At 30.5% G+C, this 21,631-nt stretch overlaps 2 protein-coding genes across 5 annotated transcripts in view; one reads left to right on the top strand and one right to left on the bottom strand.

Annotated features, from left to right (window-relative positions):
* Positions 1-127: 127 nt before the first annotated feature.
* The window catches only part of Tfap-2 (transcription factor AP-2), a 133,258-nt gene continuing 111,754 nt past the window's right edge, over positions 128-21,631 (bottom strand). For 3 of the 4 annotated variants that reach the window (XM_083038599.1, XM_083038600.1, XM_083038597.1), the window contains 4 exons: positions 17,325-17,443; positions 5,205-5,346; positions 4,909-5,080; positions 129-4,713 (listed from right to left, as the gene is read on the bottom strand). In XM_083038599.1, the coding sequence (XP_082894725.1) occupies positions 4,576-4,713; positions 4,909-5,080; positions 5,205-5,346; positions 17,325-17,443 (571 nt within the window). In that variant the 3' untranslated portion in view covers positions 129-4,575. Of the gene's footprint in view, positions 4,714-4,908; positions 5,081-5,204; positions 5,347-17,324; positions 17,444-21,631 lie in introns of all 4 variants that reach the window. The other variant, XM_083038598.1, reaches the window with a different exon arrangement.
* LOC145936408 (uncharacterized) overlaps positions 10,082-21,631 on the top strand; it is an 88,704-nt gene continuing 77,154 nt past the window's right edge. Inside the window, exons 1-2 of the mRNA XM_083038626.1 lie at positions 10,082-10,394; positions 11,353-11,455. The gene's annotated coding sequence lies outside the window, so the exon portion shown is untranslated. The remainder of the gene's footprint in view (positions 10,395-11,352; positions 11,456-21,631) is intronic.

Below are 21,631 nucleotides of genomic sequence, written 5' to 3'. Positions count from 1 at the left end.
AAGTATACTTGTTATACATAGGATGAGATGGAATAAAAAAAGTCACCAATTATTATTTTATTTATCAATATTTTTTAATTAAGTTAAAATTATTGTACTTTAGAAATTTATGAATCTATTATTTTTAAAATATAATATTAGAGTGACTTTTTACTTTATAGCATACTATCGACGTTCATACAAACGTGAGAAATAAATAAAATTAGAAAGGACAATTTTTCAAAATATCAAAATATGTATATGCTTCCAAATATTATCCCATGTGTATGCTTCCGTTTTATTAATAGAAAAAATTAACTAATTAATTATATATTACAATATAAGAAAGATGGGCTACGTATATAAAGCCAATAGTGATTCTCTTATGCATCGCTTATATGACAGGTGATTATTTTATCACGAGGAATTGCTTAGAAACAATATTCTTATTTATTTATCACACACCAATATACAAAAATGAACTGTATAATCAATATCAGAATATAATATACTACGAAATTCAAATATATATTTAATAAAGATATATCTGAGTATCTTACAAGATTAGAGTAATGGTTCAACTTGAAACAAAAAAATCATCTACAACATTCTTTGCAGTTGGCACAGAAATTCTGGTAGAAAAACGTATTTCTACGGCCGTCCTATAAGGGTTATAAATAAGTATTAATTTACGGGAGACCTTAGCTTCTAACAAGTCGCATCTAATTGTAAGTAGTCGTGAGTGAAAATAAGGTGCCGAGTTTTCTTTTCCCTAACTAATCCCTTGCGTATGAATCAGGAGTCGGAAGATGATGCTTTATTCACTTAAAGTGTGCAATCAAGCATATTGCGCTGGAGCGTCCACATCTTGTATCTGTTGAAACGCATGCTAATTTTAGCTGCACTCTTCGCATAATAATTAAACAATTATTATGTTACTTATTACGTATATGCGTCATTTTATTTATAACGATTTACAATATCAAATTAGTTAAATTTTTTCTAACATTTATTGAGATGATTCGATACATCGGCCAACCATTAGAGTGATCCTTATTTATACTTGCTGATAAATTTTCTTCTCGATACAGTTCATGCAATTAGATTGCCAGGATAAAAGGGCGCGCATAATAAAGATCACACTACTGATCGCGCTACAGTGATGTTTTCTGAAAATTTATATATTTACTATATTAAGTTATTTGCGAAATATGTGTGTATAAACGTAAAATTATGTAATACAACAAGTATAGAATATCGGAGACGCCAGATTTCAAGATTTTGGTCGGAATGCGTTTTAACATTTACAAAACTGTTTTACGCTTGTAGTGTGCAGAGGCGACTCTCTATTATAATGCAGCGAGCTACGTAGTGTCATATGTTCTCGTGTATACGGGACACATCTTCACATCTGCAAGGATCAAGTCGTATCCACGAGCTCGTGCGAATGTAAGAGGAGGGCGAGATGCCCTGCGTGTAAGAACGTTATATTAGTTTTTCACGAGTGTTGACTAAGACTTTGGCTAATCCTAGAGCCGCCTCTAACACTATGATGAGACGTGAGTCTTAGTCGTGTCACTGTCACATCCGATTCTACAGTAACGAGCCGGTTTCTCTCACACACGCTCTGTCCACGACCACTTCTAATACTTTTCACCTCTATGAAAAAACATGGAATGTATAGTGTATTTTTTTTATCGGTTTACACCTTAATAATGTACGATTATATCACAAGAAAGATTCAAATATTCTGTACATAATACGCGACGCGACACGAGACCTCGGTCCGGCGTCCTCTTTTCTTTTTTTTTTTTTACTCTTCTCCCCGTTTTACTTTTAATCTTACATTTATATATACGCCTAAGATTTAATTACAAAGTTAGATATGTCTCAGGTTCACCTGGTATTGTACTTCATACAATCTCTCGTGACTGGCGAGTCCGAGATGCGGCCGACGAGCACGTGTGCTTCGTTCTCGACGAGACTTTCGTTTCGTTACGTGCGTGTCCAACGAAATACGAGTTTCGTTGCGCTGTGTACGTGTGTGTGTGTGTGTGTATGCTATCGCACTTTTTCTCTATATTTTTCTTTTTCGTTAATCGCCTGTTGCTTACGTTAATAGCTCGATATCGATAATTGGCACATCTTTTTAATGGCAAGTTTCGCATTGGCACGATAATGATCCTAGGAACAGCCTTGAATAAAGTCCCTTAAAGGAGGATTTAATAATGTGGATAATCTTTATGTTGATTTTCTTTTTTTAATTAACTACATGTCGATTAATGATGCACTCTTCTAGATCAAGAAGTAGCGTTAAAAGATTGTAAAATGGAATTTATATGTTATATGCGTTTTACTAATATCGCTCATTTTCCGATAAATCATTTATAGACTCCTGTTAGAAGGACTTTATTCTTGACAGTTCCTTGGACTTAACGTCGTTTCTGACTATCACGCGAGTGTGCACCTATGAAAGGCAGAATATTCTTGCTAAGGATGATCGCACGACGTTCCCATTATGATTAATCTCAGTAAAGATGACTGATACATCAGGGTTACTGAGGATTAAGTTGCACTTTAATACTCATACACGCGACCGCTTTATACATAAAGAACTGCTGGTCCAGGAAACTCTCACACATGGAAGCACAGCTTCTTTAATGAGAACAAAAAATAATTAAAAGTAAAAATCGCGAAATAATTCGAAATGTACATTGAAAGAAAATCGAAGAAGTAAATTGCGACTCGCTTTTGCCTTCGCAAATGAACTATTTTTCATATTTTGACACGATTTTTGTTCTTTATCTTTATTGCAGATTGCCTACTAACAATTATTATAAATACATAATTGGATTGCAAGGATAGTAAGAAATAATTTTAATTAATAATAATTTAGCGAATTAATATTAATACAATTGCACTAAATGTCTTGCATTTTTCGACTATCATATATGTATATATGTACTTCACGAAATTATCCGATTATTTCGATCTTGCAAATTAATTTTTTATATGATTTTCTATTGATTTTCTGTGTGAAGCTCCGATTAAAATTTACAATGCGAGGAAATATTGTTGTATCTGTCAAAATGTGTATTTTTATCACATCTGTGTATTTTTTATATCACTCGTTATTTGATATATGTATTACAGTTTCTCTGTACTGAGTAAATTCTTTTTGATTAATCGGACAATGCTAATAAGCAAGTAAATTAAAAAAAAAATCTATTTGCACACGTCATAATAGAATACTTATAATTAGTAAAAGTAGAGCAATTATATATAAAGACATACAATAAGAATAATTAGCCAAAAAAATAATAATCTTTATTTTGGCATTTGTGATTCGTTTAATAATTTTGATTAGCTTTTCTTTCCTCAGCACAGATAATTCGAGCACTTTTATCAGTTAAATATTCGGATGCGCGAGAAAAACATAGATGCGATTTATACATATGCTATATCAAATCGCAAATCTTTAACTTGATCTATCGTATTTGAGATGTATCATCGGTGGGATGTAAAGAGCGGGTCATATGAATAGATTACAAAAATCGTAACTGTACACCTTTGATCATTTTGATATTTCGGATGTATTCTTTAAAAAATTGGAGATATTTTTTATTTACGTATTATCACTACATTTTGATGATTATAAGAACATAGACATAATTTAATTAAAATAATTTTTTTGAGAGTAAAACCGAAGAGATCTAGATACAAAAAACGGTATATACGGCTTACTAGTTTGATATATTTCCAAGTAATACGAAATATCCAATTGATATTCTCAAGCAATTATTTTTCCGCAATATTCACTGTTTCTGCGAACATTTATTAACATATAATTAAATTATAATTTCGACATTATTACTTAAAAACGAAGATTGAGAATCGTCAAATATTATAAAATATGTTAAATGCCATTTTAAAATGTATATTATTTTAAGTATATTATGTGTTATTTTTCTGAAACTATATATTCAATAGAGAATATCGATTGGACAACGTATAGGTCTAATTCTTCTTGTTTTCGTATGTGGCACATGTTTAGCACAGATATATATTCTCATCTATTTAATGTAAAGTTCCTTTTTGCCTTTCTATAAGATCGTATCAATAATAACATTTTAATCGCAATTATAAGCCGATGAAGGAGGAAACTGTTAAAGATTTCGTTAAGATTTTTACGACGTTCTTGAACATTTTCAATACAGAGTATAAAATGAATAGGAATTGTATCAAAGGCGACCAGCGACAAGGAGCGGAGTTCCTCTAACTTGAATTTCTTTTTAACCTTCTCTCTCTCTCTTTCTCTGTTACGAATGAGAATTTTCTTGTCTTCGCGTTTCTCTTATAACTGGCATCCCTGATTGCACATTTCGCACAAATGTAGCCTGCATGTCGAATTGCCTACAGAAGCTTACCGACCAGCCAACCTCGGCGTACGATGACACGTCGCGGACGCGAGCGCCTGGTACGCAGTGGTCCACTGCGAGCTTTCCGCAAGAATGGTGAACGCTCGGAAGCTCAATTGTACGGCCAAGAGTGTCTGATAGACGTGACCACGTTTGAGGTAGGCTGGTCTTCCGTGCGTCACTTCTTCATGTCGTTCATCAGCGTGCCGTCCTTGCTCTTATTCGTGTCGAGATTAGACTGTTGACTGCTTGTCACGCCGCTGCCGTTCCCGGGATACATCTTCTCCAGATGATTCAAAGACTCGCTTAGGAACTTCTGTAATAAAAAAATCGCAAAAGCGCTTTTTTAGCTTCCGCGTCGCGTGCGCGAGTTTTAGCTGCAAAATATCGCTAAAAATAAAAATTTTCTCAGCTCTTTGTCCTATCAAAAAAAAATTCTGTTATTACATTTAGGTCTGATGAAAGAAAGAGTGAGGATGATATAGGAGAATATAACTTCTCATCCCATTACCTGTATAGCCGTTAAAGCGGCCACAATCGCAGGACTTCCGAATCCGTGTGATATAAGAGAGAAATGAGTGAGATGTCTCTGTATACTGGGATCGAGGATATGTTGTGGCCGCGTATTGCAAAGTGGCGATCTGTCCTGGTTCAGAAGATCCATCAGCTCTTTGGTGATTTGTCTGAAAGCGAGCAAAGTTTCAGAAAATCGATTGCATGTGATTAAGCGTCGTAAATTTTTTTTTTTAAATGATCCGTATTATAATGTCGCAATGAGAGAATGCAATAACGTTGTATTCATCTTACTTGGTGGCATGAAGAAGTTCTTTTCTCCTATAGGAATCCTGCGGTTCACAATGCTGCCGGCTGAGATACTCGGCGACTTGCTTCGCGGGGAATTCGGTTTCGCAAACGTAGCCGAAGTCTCTGGCAAGGTGAATGGCTTCTCCTGAAAGGAATAAAATATTCACGTATAATTGCGTGATGCCATTATGTAAACTTACGTACGGGTATACATAACGGTCGATGAAAACGATCGCGAAATTTTATTTTATTCGCGAAACGCAATCCATCATGTCCTGAATAGTTTGATTCGAATATGACAGATATCTTGCCAAATTCGTATGCAATACGAAATTTGCGTAAATCTCTATTGATAATAAATTAATTCTTAGCTTCACCGATCTATAATCGTCGAGATACTTTTTTCAACGTTGATATGTAAATTGTTTTCCTCAATTAATTTTATCGCGATTTTATCTTAATAGATATTTAAGTTCTTATTTAAAGAGCGTGATTAAATTATCTTTGGCAAAAAGGGAAAATAATATTAAACGAAATATAGTATCGACTGAAAGATCACACAGAGAGAATTTTCTCTTAGAGTTTACCCTGAAAATCATGGGACAATATGGTATGGAAAGAATTTTATGAGAATTTCTCTGATTAATATTTATCACAATAAAAATTAATATTTATCACAATAAAATATAAAATATGTTTGATTAATTTTACTAAAAGTATTGTAACATTAATCAAACATATTTATAAAATTCTTCCCATACCATATTACCATAATTACCATGATTTTCAGGATAAATTCTAAAAGAAAATTCTCTCTGTGCAGAAATAGATAAATTGGAATGAATTTTTGGACGGAGCGAAATTAACTAATTAGAGATAATGAAATGGCGTATATGCTTTCTTTTTTCGAGCGGTGGCAGGTAATTAAGTATTTATAATTAGGGTCTCTCATGCAAGATGAAAGTGAACCCGCTGAGCATTATTATTGACAACCGAGCAAAGCCACCCGCAGTGTATTATCTATGAAAGATCAGCAACATGGGCAAACAAAATTGTCTGCAGTTAACGAATATTTTGCAATTCCGTCTACACTTATTCTTATTTCTAACGCGAAGAAGCGATATTCTCTTTATGCGCGAAGATTTAATATTTACAATCGTGCTCACATGTGGAGAAATCTTGCGATAAAATATAAAAGAACTGATGAAACCCTCTAAATTACGATTTTGTTTGTTAATAAAATCGAACGATTTTCTACTCATTCTTAATATTTCCAAATATAAAAAAATTGGTTTTACAAAAATATAAAAATTGTATAAAATATATATTCTCTTTTTATAATGAAAATAAAAATCACAATTCTGTGATTTAATTTATATGTATATATAAAATTTAAAATGGCTTGATATTAAAGAAGTGTGAAACATATTGGTTTACAAATATATCTATGAATATTCGATTGTTCTAAGTTGTCATTTAATTCGAGCTCGAACGAAGGAAAGTTTTACATATTAACAACCATCTAATTCACACAAACGGTATCCTAAGTGCTGGTCCAATTTGGACGTGAGAAATAATGAGATCCTAGCAAGACCGTTGTGTATGACTGACAGCCTTCTAATTTCAACCGATTTCAACCTAATGGCCGGCAAGATTGTTGCTCGACCAAGAATCTCGCACGCACATAGCCTTGGGGCAATCACCTAGATCGCTTCAGCAGTTATATTTGAAATATATAGTATATTTTTTCTTTTTGCCTAATAATGTTACACTTAAGTTGCATGACACAACCTCGTAAAATTTAATCGTCGTATCGATTATATGGTGAACGTATACGTAATGTTTATTTCTTTTATTGTTACTGTTGTTTTGTGGAGAACAATTTACGGAAGCTAATTCGTATAAAATTTTAACTCTAGATTTTTACGACGCACACATATATATTTACGTAAATGATTAATGTAGACGATAATAATTATCGAAAAATAAGTTCTCATAATAACTTAACGCAAAACATTAGCTTTACGCGCAAAGTGCAACTCTTGTCTCTTATCTGACTATATCTTATATGTCTCTTGTCTCTATCATGACTTGTAAATTATATGTTTTATTTAGTAATTATATGTTTCTACATAGATAAATTTTTCTTTAACGCATTCGTTCCTAAAATAAAAGATATTTTTTATGCTCATTATTTTATCATAATCTTGGCAGTCAGGCGAAAATCAATTACATATTAATTTGTTTATCTTATTGCTTATATTACATTATATATTTTTCTATTTATAATTATTATTTGCATTTTGCCATGATACACATTTTTTTCTTTAGACTTTACGATATAGTAGTTTTGAAAATATTGAAACGCGAAAGGAAGAATTATATCCAAATCTGATTTAAAAAATAAAATAAAAAATATTTCAAAATTTTTAATATTGTGCGCGAACTATATCATAGTTTGAACTGCATTTCCATATTGTTGTTCTATTTTATGTGACATAAATTACGATTTGCGTAGTCGCAACCGTCATTATTTTAATGAACGCGCCATTGATTCCACGTGTTTATATGCCGCGGACTTGTCGTAATGCTTTGTAGTAAAGTTTTTACTGCGGTCGCGCGACGAAAGGAAAAATGGCAAACGCGAGTATACACACATTAAGCGAAACGAGATATTTCTAATACAGCTATGGAAAGCATGTAAGTAGTTTGAAACTGCCGATGTTTTATGCTGTTTGACGTTACACAATGTTGCACCGCTGTGCTGCTTGCACTGATTTTACGTAATCCTATTATGCACTCGCGACTAATATATTCAATAAGAACGGATATAAAAGTACTGTAAGGATAATTTATGCTTTTTCTATTAAAAACTTGTTTGTGTGCAAATTACTCGAGTCTAATATATCAATGTACTTAACGAGAGGTACAGATAGTAAAGTATGAATAAAACAAATAGACTTTAATAATATCATATATCATAAAAAAAGTTAGTTAAAAATTCATATTCTGGTTTAAGATTCTAGAAGCATCTTTATTTATTCGAAGAAGACAAAAGCGTGATTTTTGAATTCTGCATACATCATTAATTATTCAAAAAAGTGTCAGATTTATCTATAAACATTATTTAAAGATGAAAATATCTTATTTTTTCCCTTCTTTTTTAATATATATTTTTGAATGAAAATTAAATGTGGATATCATGTATAACACAATAGATTAGCTCTTTCATATTCAAAATAATTGAGGAAGTTTTATTTATGTGAGATCTCGATTTTAATTGATTTTTTTTTATCGATATGAATTTGATGAAGAACAGACGAAGCTAACGTCTATTATCTAGAAAGACTCCTTTACGCAATTAACGAATATTCCACGAAAGTCGAATAAGTAGTTTTGTGTGATATTTATTAACATATAGATATTAATGCTATTTCCTACGGAATTCTTGTATTAGGTGCGCACAATCGACTCTAAATTAACTATCAGCGATCTTATCGCAATACCGTTGGACATGGTGCAAATTTTCAACCTTCCTCCCTCTTTCCTTCCCACCCTTCCTGATGCAACAGGTCGTATCGGCTGCACTTTAATCTTTCGTAGCCGACTCTTCTCCGCGGATTTGCATATCTCCCTCGTGTCGTATCTTTCCGCTTCTTTCTCTAATCTCTTTTAGGTAAATTAGCATCAGTTAGAATATCTTTCCAATATGAGTATAATGCAAAATCGCGATTATGAACGTAGATGCGAATATAGCTTGCGCTTTATTAGCATTTTCCTCCTTTGAGAAAGTTCTCTTGTCGCGTTTATTCGGATTTATTTAATTTAGAATTAAATAGAATTTAACAACCACAGCACACACTCAATGTTAAAAAGTTAGAAAAAAATTTAATTAAAACAAAATGTTCTAATTAATTTTCGTAAATTTTATTCTACATCAAAATTATAGCATCTGTCATTTTATTTTCAGATTTGATTACTCCATATAAATTGCATATGATATATCATTTTATTTTACTATTTTAAAAAAAAATTTAATTTTTAGGATATATTTTTTAGAATAAAACATCATCACATCTTTTTTTAGCTCGAAAATTAACATAATATATATTAACGATTTTATTTTTAAAGAAAAAACGCATATTATCTTATATTTCCGTTAATCAGCTGTTTTAATTGGATATATGAAAAATGTCCAATTTATACATACTAGAGCAACACAATCGCGCGCGTAGCACGCGCCATTCTTCGATTTTTTGTTAAAAAGAAAGAATATTAAAAAAAAAATAATAAATAAAGTTTGTATAAACTTGATTAATATTTTTTCGCAGAAATCAGCTGATTAAAGCATTAATTTGATAATTAAATTTTAAAATAATAATATGGTAAAAATAGTATAATATATTTAATAGTAATATAATTAAAAGAGTATTATGTTGTAAATAATGTTATAATAAATACCTTATTCTTGATTAATATTTTTTGATAGAAATCAGCTGATAACTGTCAAAAATATTATAACATATTATTTTAAAAATTAATTAGCAAATTAACGCTTTAATTAGCTGATTTCTGTCAAAAAATATTAATAAAGCGAAAATTTGCTAATTAAATTTTAAAATAATAATATATATATGTTATAAAAATTAAAATAATAATATGTTTTAAATAATATAATATAATACTTAAAATTCGATTGTTATTTTTGAAGGCTATCAGCTGATTTCTGTCAAAAAATATTAATCGCAGAAAAGGTATAACATATTATTTGCAACATATTTCTATTTCTATTTTAATTAAAGTTTACACAATTGTTTTGCCAGACCTTTTGATGTTAAAGCTCAGCACATATATTATATCCTTTCCTTCTACCGGTTTTTTTTTAAGTGTTGTATATTTAGAGTCGAGTTTATATTAGATTTATAATCAAATTTACTATGTCTAATATCTATACGTGCCGTTTTTATCGAAAATTACTTTGCTTGAAAATTGATTGTGCAAAATCGATTCCACTTAACGCTACAAATACTTGGTTTGTTTAACCAATCAGAATGCAGGAAGTTTTGGCGTCTTTATTCTGATTGGTCGAACATGCTATGCGCGCTTCTGCAGCAACTTCATATTCCTTTTTCGCGCGGGACCGCCATGGCGTAAAGACGCAGAAACATCGAGCTCCGATAATAATCCATTCAGGTACGCCGACAAAGAAATAATCGAGCCGAACAGAAAACAGATTATTCGTAATAACATTGTTTATGAGAAAATGTAAAATTATTTAACAATTTATAGCATATTTATTTGTCGATATTATATGTATGTACGGCGCAACAATATAATTCACAGCGCTACCGGTAGCGAGTATATACATATATGTGTACTAACAATAAGTTAAGCGTCTCGCATTTGCAAGAGTAACGTGAAGTGTGTGCGCATATCGGAAATAAAATAAATACAGAAAAATCGGACCATAAAACAAGTTGTTCCAGATTGATAAATCATCCTCATATATATATATATATATATATATATATATATATATATATATATATACACGAGGATGATTGTAATCGGGCGTTGTGTAATCGCGATTTTTAAGAAAATTAGACTTCTACATTAATAATTAAAAAGAAAAAAAATGCTTTTATATATTGTATATATATATATATATATATATATATATAAGCATTTTTTTTCTTTTTAATTATTCACGAAATGTAGAAGTCTAATTTTCTTAAAAATCGCGATTACACAGCGCGTTGAAACAGCGAACGATATGAGTGCACTCTATCTAAAATTATAAATGCTTCAAAGCATTTAATTGACCAATTAAAAAAAAAAATCCCCTCGTCTTTTTTATTTTGATTAATCAAATAATTCAAAACATTGTAATTTTAGTGGAGTGTAATATTTATCACAATGCCTATCGTTTTAATTCATACGATCGCGGTCTAGATGCGATTATTATATATTTATTTATGTAATAATTTTTTTAAGATTTTTAAAACTGGATTTGTATGTTATTATTAGTCTAAGTAATTTATTGATATAATTTATTAAATAAATACATTATAATTGACATTTTTGATGATATTTTTGGAATTTTGTGCTCTGATTTTTATATTATAACTTATATTATATTATTTTCTTATAGAGATACATGAACTGACATTTGGACACTTAATGGCTATCTCTGAAATTCAACGAAATTCATAGAATTTTGACAAGATTTGCAAAAATTCAGCACCGGTGAGCCGGTGAGTAATAAATATTGATATTCTCAAAATTTTTTGTCGCAAAAAACTACAACAGCCTATTTAGTTGGCTATAACTATAAAGTATTTATGTTTTTTGGGAGTTGAGGAGATAGAAAATAGAGTAGAGTAGAGTATTCGAATTTGTTCAAGTTTTCTTTAGTAAAATCTTGTGAGCAATGCATCTCATATACATAGAATTAAAAAATCATTATTAAGAACGACGATACTTTTTTTTTCTTACACGCTAAGCAATTTGCATGTTTTCATAATAAACATGAAATAATATTTTCTAAAAAATTGCAAAAGTTAATTTAGGTTGTAGAAATTGCTACTGCATCTATTAAACGATATTCGTAATATTTAAAACTTGTGACGTTCTCTATCTTCACTTGTAAATATCTTTTTATAATCGAATCTCATCGCGAATATGATTTGACATTTGAATCGTCGGAATAATGTTCATAGAAATTTGTTTGCCGTTTCAAGATAGAGATAGAGATTCGATAGAGTAACCTTATTCAGAGAACACTGTTACAACGATAATCAATATGATGCGCTTCATCTCGGCCTTCGACCGCAAATCACGTTCCATTATACGTCCTGATAATCGAACCTGCGAGAAAGATTTCGGGAATTCTCTTCCGCGTACCCCCGAGGTCGTCGTGTTCGGATATACCTCTCTTGCGGTTTCATGCCAGTTTAAAACTTTACAACGAGTTGGCTGCGGTCGACGTACAGGCATATATAACGTGTCTAAAATACGCATTCTTCGATCACCGTGTACATGTTGTTCTTATGTAACTCTGAATTGCATCCTGATTGTTCTAATCTAACATTTTACGATACGTTATATTATGAAATGAAATCTAAACCAAATCTTACAATAATATAAAAATCCGTAAAATTACACTAATTACACTAATCGTTAAATATGAGAAATTAAGGTAAATATTTTCGTCGAATTAAATATAAGTATTTAAGTACTCAGACAAATTTTATTATTAAATAATCTCAACTTTTTTTACTTCATTTTATTTTTATTATTATTTAATTTTTTATTAATTTTCTTAATTACTTCATTTTTAATTTATTAATTTTATTATTTTTTGATAAACAAAATATCGGATATAAAAATATTACAACTTGTTTCGTTTTTTTATTACATATATGTATATGAAAATAAAAAGTAAAATTCCAAAAATATTATATTTCGCTGTCCTCTATTTTCATTTTACTGAAGTTTTATTTAAAGTAACTCTTCAGATATCCTATGCGCAATCGAAATAAATAATCTTGTCATTCTAATATATTATACAGCTTTTAAAAATCGTACGTCTATATCTCTGAGCGTAGGCACATTATGTCATTGATGTGTACGATCAGACACGAATTTACGTATGAATGACGCAGTCTACGCGATATATATAGATATATCTACGCATAATGAATATATTCACAACTACGCTTCTCGCGAGCAGAGGTTCCCACACTTTCGCCTGTACTCTGTAAGCGCTTTTGACAACATTCTTTTTCTATACGCATCGGTTTTCTTTATACCCAGCTATACGTAAGATTTTGCAGTTCCTCTAATTAGACAAAGTGTGACAAATTGCCATTACATAACAAAATCATTACGCTAATAAGTTTTATTTTTTATTGTAAAACGTGTTAGTTTTTCTCATATATACGTGCGTATATCTCGCGTAATTTTTTCTTTCTATTTTTTTGCAATTATTGTATAATTAGAATAGACTAAAAACATGGCACGTGTATGATCTGTTTCTCGTAAATTAACCAACAGATTCTATGCATATTATAGGCATTACGACAGTGATTTACAAATGAGAGAAATGACGTAAGCAGAACACGAAAAGAAATGAAGAAATAAATTTATTCTTGAATCTATTAATCTGATTTATCGTTTTATTATTAATCAGACTTCATTTTTTACATTATCTCAGTTAATTATCATATTGTGTGATATCGGTAATATTAAACGTAAAAAAATATTAATTCTTTACGATTTATTAGTCCTTACTTTATAGTTAAAACAATAACGATACCTTTTAAATATCATGAAATTTATTTTTCTCAAATTCACAGAGTTGTTTCCTTTTTTGCTAGATACGTTCTTGTTACACATTGCATTGTATATTGAATTTTTATTTTTTTTTAAACACACTTAGAATTCTATTAATTCTATATTTATCTTAACAATAGATCTTAAGATTCAACAAAAGCATATAGATTAGAATTTCTGAATTATATCTATAGAAATCTATAGAAATGCAAAACGCTTGTTCTTATATATGGAAAACACGAGATTCGTCGAGTTTACTGCATATTAGTGCAAAAATTTCGAAATAATTTCGTAAACACACTGCCATTAGTTCATCACTATTATTGAAACATCTTCATTATTAAAGCGTGATAGAGTCTGAGATATTTAATTAAGGAAATCGTGGGTCGCGTCACAAAATCATAAAATCATATGAATATATATGAATTTCAATTAATAATAGTGACTTAATAATAGTGATCGCCTTCACCTTCAGGCTTGCATACGAAATGATTCACATGTACAAATGTAATGGAAAATATATATATTTAAAATTCTTTTTGAATTCTTCCCCTTGCATTAAACCGGAAAGACGGGATTATTGAGCCGCGGGTGCAATTAATCAGCTTTATTTTCTGTTTTTATTCAGGCATGTAAATATTTGTAAGATAGAGATTTTGAGAACGGATCTCGCTTTATTAAAAGTGACATAGTTCGTGGCTCGAGAAAATCCATTATGAAAACCATTTAAAACATTTGTTTAACGGTTAATGACCGATATAAATCGACAAATTGATGTATGCACATTTTATTGTACTACAATAATAGGATTATGTTGCACGACGATATCATCAGTATAACGAGACAATTAAATAAATCATATTTAAATATCTGAAAATTTAGATGCATAATTTATGAATATCGCACAATTTATCGCTCAATTCATGAATATATTATTACCAAGATATTTATTTCAAATTTACGAATCACTGTCCCATGTGTACCTGTCATATTCAATATTTGTTACGGAGATGTGAAGATTGAGTTGAAAGTTCTCTAAAATTCTTAATAATTTTTTTTTTTTTCGAAAATCTAACATTTTCTTGGAAATATTGTGCATGTACGCATACATATTGCAATTTAGTGAAAGATACACGTACGTTCGGTTTTTGGGTTCTCCGACCGAGAAAGGATTACGGTACGCGTGCCGTCGAGGAAAGAAAAGCAAGAACCCTGATGTTTTATGAAAGCCTCACCACCGGCCATAAATTATAATCAACGTCCGTGCCGGCGAACTTCCAGGCGCGTCATTAGAGCACTGCTGACCGAGGTGCGTGGCAGGGCGATTGTACGCACATACGCATTTGTTGTGTGCTCGTTATTAACCGCTCTCGCGCAACACACACTCGGGATATCCCGTAGGAGTCTCTCTTTCTCTCTGATTAACCGTTCGCATCCTGTATTCGGCGCAACAAGATTGCACTCCGAGGTTGTTACTGTCATAACGCGGAAGAACAAAGGAGACCCTCCTAAAGGCGAATTTACACGGTTCACTTTCGATAATCATTCGATACAAAAATACAGTGGATTATGAGATTATACACAGTTGAAAAATTTATGTTAAATTTAACAAATATCACATGTCCCAAACGGTCCACAGAAATTTTTGTGTTAATTTAACATAATACGGATATGTTAAATGATGACACGAATATTGTGTTAATATTTTAACATAAAATAAATGCAAACTTCAAGTAAACTTAAAATAAATTTTGTGTTAAATTAACATAGTTTTAATGTAAAAATTAACTAAAAAAATTGTTAATTTTACATTTTATCATCCCCACTTATATTATAAAGTAAAATTAACATTTTTTTCTGTAAATTTTAACAGATAAATCTTGTCACTAATAATATCGAACATATTTATTGTGTAAAATTAAAAGTAAATACACATTGTGTTATTTTTACACTTTTTTTCACTTATTTTAATAATTTAACATTTGAGTTCAATTAACACAACAGCAATATGTTAATTTAACACATGAATGTGTTAAATATTTAACACAAAAATTTTAACGGAGACCGTTTCTAACAAGAAAACACAAATTTTCAAACTGTGTATAGATAAAAAAAATTGATTGACAAAAAATCAAGGAAATGCAACTAGCTTCTCTAATTTCATCCCCTTTTTCAAAACTTTAATCGGTATAATTAAAAGCTATATGAAATATGAATAATTACAAACAGGATAATTTTTGAGATATTATTTTATATAATTAATTTATGCTAGTATCAGATAAAAGAGTAAAATCTAATCAAACGCATATATGTATACATATGCAGCTTTAAATGGAAGAGAATAGAAGGGAGAATTATACATATATGTATATTTTAATATTTATTTTCCTATAATACTTTGTCAAACAAGATGTTTCATCTTACGAGACTTTCTGGTATTGCGTGTCTAAACAAAAATTTATTCATCCACTTGAATGACTCATCTGAAATCATCATCGAGCATAAACCGTGTAAATTTGCCTTAACGTGCATATGCTATTCCGAAGAGATGATTTCATCACTGTGCCCTACGAGACAAGTGGGCGTCACAAGGAATGTAATTCTTCAGAGTCGCGACGAGAGAAGGGTGTAAAGACGAACGGAGAGGTAACTTCGCATAAATTACGACGGCAGTAAATCGGAAAGCGTTATATTTATCCCTCGCGATAAATTGCCGAGAAAACGCGTGATTATGGTTGGATTATCGTTAATGCGTCATTATTGATTTCAACAGTAAAGAATCCCGTCAGAATTCGCATAACGAACAATACTTTACATGAACGTATCAATAAGTTAAATATATTGATCGATACATTTTTACGATATAAATTTCTTTATGTTATTAATTTGTTGTGAAAAGATCATTACCGCGTTATTGTATCGCTTTCTGTTGATTTCTTTCACTGAAATCTTTTATAGAAGTAATTACAAGACGTATATAGATAATCTTATAATTCTGAGAAATAAATTGAAAAAACTCTCAATAGTGTTTATTGTATATAGAATATTGTTGAATTCACAAACAAGCTTAATATGTTATAAACTATTTTATCTGACAAATGTCATGTCTTTTCCATTGGAATGCACATAATATGAAGAAATTTACGTAAATTAATATTTTAAATATATATAAATTGTTCTGGAAATATACATAAATGCACCTTTGCATATCTTTTTTAGCAGATTTTTTCGAATTTAAATTCAATTTTTTTGTCAAAGTTTCATTGAATCTCATTTTTTATAATTTCATCTTTTAGATAATTCTGTGTATTAAAAAAAAGTTCAACTTTAAGGTTCAATGTACTATTAAGATAAATTCAAGTTGAAATTAATTAGAAACTCAAATATTAGTTTTTTTAAAGCATAAGAATTTTAATTGGAGGAATTTCAAACAGAAATGCTTTTGTTTATCATTACATTTCAAGAGGACAGCAGCTTGTATATGAAATTCATATATAACGCGACAGTGAAAACTTGAAAATCAGGAATATAGAAACGAGCATGTATAATGTATGTGGCGATCTGATCATATCTTCTTAGTAAAATCGTAAATCATTGCGCGATATATTAATATTTAATTAATATGTCAGGATTAATATGTCACTATTAAGTTTGTAACGTCCGAGCTGTACCAGACTTATCGATCTCTAATCGATGTGTTTGAGTGATAGATATTGTTTTTTATAAATTCCCTAATGAGTTTGTATATATGTATATAATCGAGTTTTCGAAATAAGAGAAAACACTCACCTTCCACTAAAGATGTTAAGAGCGTGACATTGGCCGCCTTCCTTCTGCCGGCTGGCAGATTCAAACCAATTTTTTCCAGTTTTTCCCTAAGCAGACGCCCGCCGTTTTTGGATTTCGCCCTGGAAAATATAAAATAATCTCTTTCAGCATAAAGCTTCGTCATATCTTTAATAATATCAATTAAATAACATATACAATATATGATAATAGACAATAAATTCATTGTCGTATATAATCGCAAAGATATTATATTGATAGAAATGTTTGAGTACACAGAGAGAATTTTCTCTTAGAATTTACCCTGAAAATCATGGTAATCGTGGGACAATATGGTATGGAAAGAATTTTATGAGAATTTCTCTGATTAATATTCATCACAATAAAAATAATAATATTTATCATCATAAAATATAAAATATATTTGATTAATTTTACTAAACTGCATAGTAAAATTAATCAAACATTTTATATTTTATTGTGATAGATATTATTTTTATTGCGATAAAAATTAATATTAATCATAGAAATTCTCATAAAATTCTTTCCATACCATATTGTTCCACAATTACCATGATTTTCAGGGTAAATTCTAAGAGAAAATTCTCTCAGATAGCTATATATTTTTTATATAGATGTTCTGATTTTTATATTTATCTGTACATAATTCATTTTTTTAAATATTGTTTTAATATTTTTAAATGATGCTTACATTTTCAGTATTATTTTATATTTCGTGTTGCATTTTTAAAATAATATTGCTAAGTTTTGTCAACTTAAAAATTAATTCCTAGTACATCAATCAGCGGAACAATCAATTCATTCTCAGCGGAGGATTTTATATAAAATATTGCAAAAAAAATTCGAACAATTATCGTCGTATTTATGATGTTTAGTTAATTATTTTTTTTTCTATCGTTTTTCGTATAATATTTTTATTATTAGAACACCCACGTACGCGTGTTCGCGCAATCTCGACGCATGAGAATTTCGAAACGGAACGCCGCCATTAATCATTTCGCCGCGATCTCTAAAAAGATGAAATCGAGGAGAGGAGAGCGACGGCGGCAACGAAAGGGAGAAAAAAATACGAGTGAATTAGCATAATCCGCGATTACGCATGTGTCATCGGCGATTAAGCAACTCGCGCGGGGCAACGCACGTTTAAGGATGCGTACACTGTTCATGTTTTGCGGAATAGGATCATGCCTGAAACTATGTTCATACAGCAATCTATTCAGGCTAACACGAACATCAGAGTAGGCAGTATTTTTAAGGATCATTATAATTATGTATGTGTGTGAGATTTCGTTCAGTGTAATTAGATACATCTTTTTCGTTACTTCAAAGAATGTTTTCGATGATAAAGTGGCATTAAGATTGAAATAATACAATTTTAATACTTTGATCTCGCACTTTATGAGATGTATTAGATCAAAAATATTTTTGTGTTGAATGACTTCAGAGATAGCTTCATTAACTAAATAAATGACTCTTTGTCAAAGAATAAAAGGACTATATATCCATGATATATTACAGTTCAGTTAATCTTTCAATATAACTTATATCGTAGCAAATAATAGACGATTCTACGAAGTAGACGAGCAGAAAGCGAAATATATTTTAGAATAAAAAAGTTTAATCTTTTATTTGGTCCCCTGAATCGTGTTGTAGATACGTCCCATGTGTTTTTTTCGAACAAAGTTCATCAAGACACCATCGAAAATCGCGTTTTAATCGTCTCACACTCGCGCGAAGATCGTCACACGGCGATTTCCTGTTGTTAATCCGACGACGAAGAAGCCGCAAAGTAAATTTTTTTTTGTACAACATCAACAGGCATGCGATAGTAGCAGCGACTTCTTTCTTTAACACACCCTGTCCATCCATCATCCTGGCCTGTTATAACGGTAACGCGTATCGCCTACCTTTGTTCGATTCGACTGTCCGACCCGCCCGGACAATCTTTCGCTTTGCTTTCGGCAATTAATACGTTTTACCGCTATAGGTTATTAATATATCGGTTCCTCCGAATTTACGTTCCGTATTTTATTTCCTCAAAATTATATTCTTCCAAAATGTATTTGGTGACATTGAGATATTTATTTTTAAACATAACATCGAAAAGTGGTTAATTTAATCTATATGATTAAAAGCGAGATTTTTCGTTTATATAAATATATCAAAAATTTTTATTCTGATACGTGAACATGAATAAAATTTATCTTGTTCTTCCATTTATTTGCAAAATATAATGCGTTAAAATATATTTTTTTTAAATATAGAATTTATGAATTTAAATCATGCTATTAACAATCAATTATCCTTTATCTCTTAATTTATATTCTTTATTGTATGTATATTACATTGTACAACCCAGATCTAAAATAAGATATTAAATTGACAGAATTGCTGAAACTATACTCCTGAGTAATATATGCACTCTTGTTTCGATCCACGATTGCGTTTTGTGAAATGACACACGAAAATTCGCGATCATTAATAAACTTATCGCACAAATATCGCATATCGAGATATATGTATGGTAAATGCATGACGAAAGAATTTCTGTCGAGCCCCGAATTTAATTGATCGCATGAAATAAACGCACGACAAAATCGAATTTTCGTTTTAACGATCGTTGTCGCCGTTCGTCTTTGTACGTGACGAGAGCGACGCTGCACTCATTACAGAATCTTGTCCCGAGAAGGATCCTCATTCCACTCACAATCAGACTATCAGACGCATCGTCTCTTCTCTACTACGTTAGGGTTTCCGCGAGGCTCTGCACCCCTTCGATCCTGTCGATAGGAATCCTGGTGCGCCGGGATTCCTTGTTCCCCCTAATTACTCGAAACGACTGGCCTCGTTAATCGTCTACGGATGCCGCGCAACATTAGTAAACCGAAAGGACTTTCTGACGCGATCAAGGCTCATTCAAATATCCTTCGTGTCGTTCGTTTTGCGAGAGAATGACGCGAAATTATGATTAGCAACAATTAACGTAACACGTGTGCGAACATCAGATGTTGTGCGCGACTTATTGAGATATTGATCGCCTTTATAATATCTTTGCTAATTTCGTATCAAGCATCAAACATTTTCAATAAAATCTTGTCAGATATTCTGCTATATACGCTGACAATGAGAGAATTTTTTCTTAGAATTTACCCTGAAAATTATTATATAAGCAGCAGATATGCTAATACTATAATTATACAATTATAGTCTTAATTTTACGGCAAAAAGGTTGTGACAGTGACATTTTATTATTCCCAACGTAGCTCTCATTAAATCTGATACTAAACTGCATAGTAAAATGAGTCAGACATATTTTATATTTTATTGTAATAGATATTATTATTTTTATTGTGATAAATATTAATCAGAAAAATTCTCATAAAATTCTATTCCATATTGTCCCACGATTACCATGATTTTCAGGGTAAATTCTAAAAGAAAATTCTCTCTGTGTACATTTCAATATATTTTTACATATTATTAATATTAATAATCTAGAATTCTCCGTTTAACATTATAGTATTTTACATTTTATATTTGTTTATATATATTATACATATAATATATAATAATATTGTATATATCATATAATATATATTATATATTTATATGTATATATTATATGGTTTATCATATATGCTTTTTCAAAATTTTATCATAATAATAATGAATAAAATTTATATCATATATTTTTCAATTATTCGTAAAAAAACTTACAAACTTGATTCTATGAGGCCATATATATTAAAGAATATAATATTTAAATAAAACTAAAATTTAATAATGAAGAAAATTTGCTGTTTTATATTATTTCTTATCTACAAGTTATTATGTTTCAATTATGTCATGCTAGACTTGATAAATAACAAGATATCTTTTGTGTGGACATTTAACTCGATCAAAGAAGTAATATCGACTCGGAATATGCGGCAATAAATTAAATCAGCAAATTAAACGATCTGGTGTCAGAAGATGATATACTTATGCTGTTATCAAATTTAATGAGAGCCACGTCGGGATAATGAAATGTCACTGTCACAACTTTTTTGCCGTAAAATAAAGACTATAGTATAATTATATAATATTAGCATATCTGCTGCTTATATAATAATTGATACGTACATAGTCATTATCTAACTTAAAGACACACATCACGGTATAGAAAAATAAAAAGAATGAATTCTAAATCGAAAAAAGAGCTTTTGTTTTTTAAGACGAAAATCAGTCGTATTTTAATTTGGCCGACATCTTCGTGCAATATTTTTTAGACTTTTAAGCAGATGTTGGCC

This window comes from Prenolepis imparis, unplaced genomic scaffold (genome assembly GCF_030444845.1).
Source record: "Prenolepis imparis isolate NDT839.2.m4 unplaced genomic scaffold, iyPreImpa1.0 SCAF_5, whole genome shotgun sequence".
NCBI classification, from domain to species: domain Eukaryota; kingdom Metazoa; phylum Arthropoda; class Insecta; order Hymenoptera; family Formicidae; genus Prenolepis; species Prenolepis imparis.
This window is presented reverse-complemented; position numbering and strand designations above follow the sequence as displayed.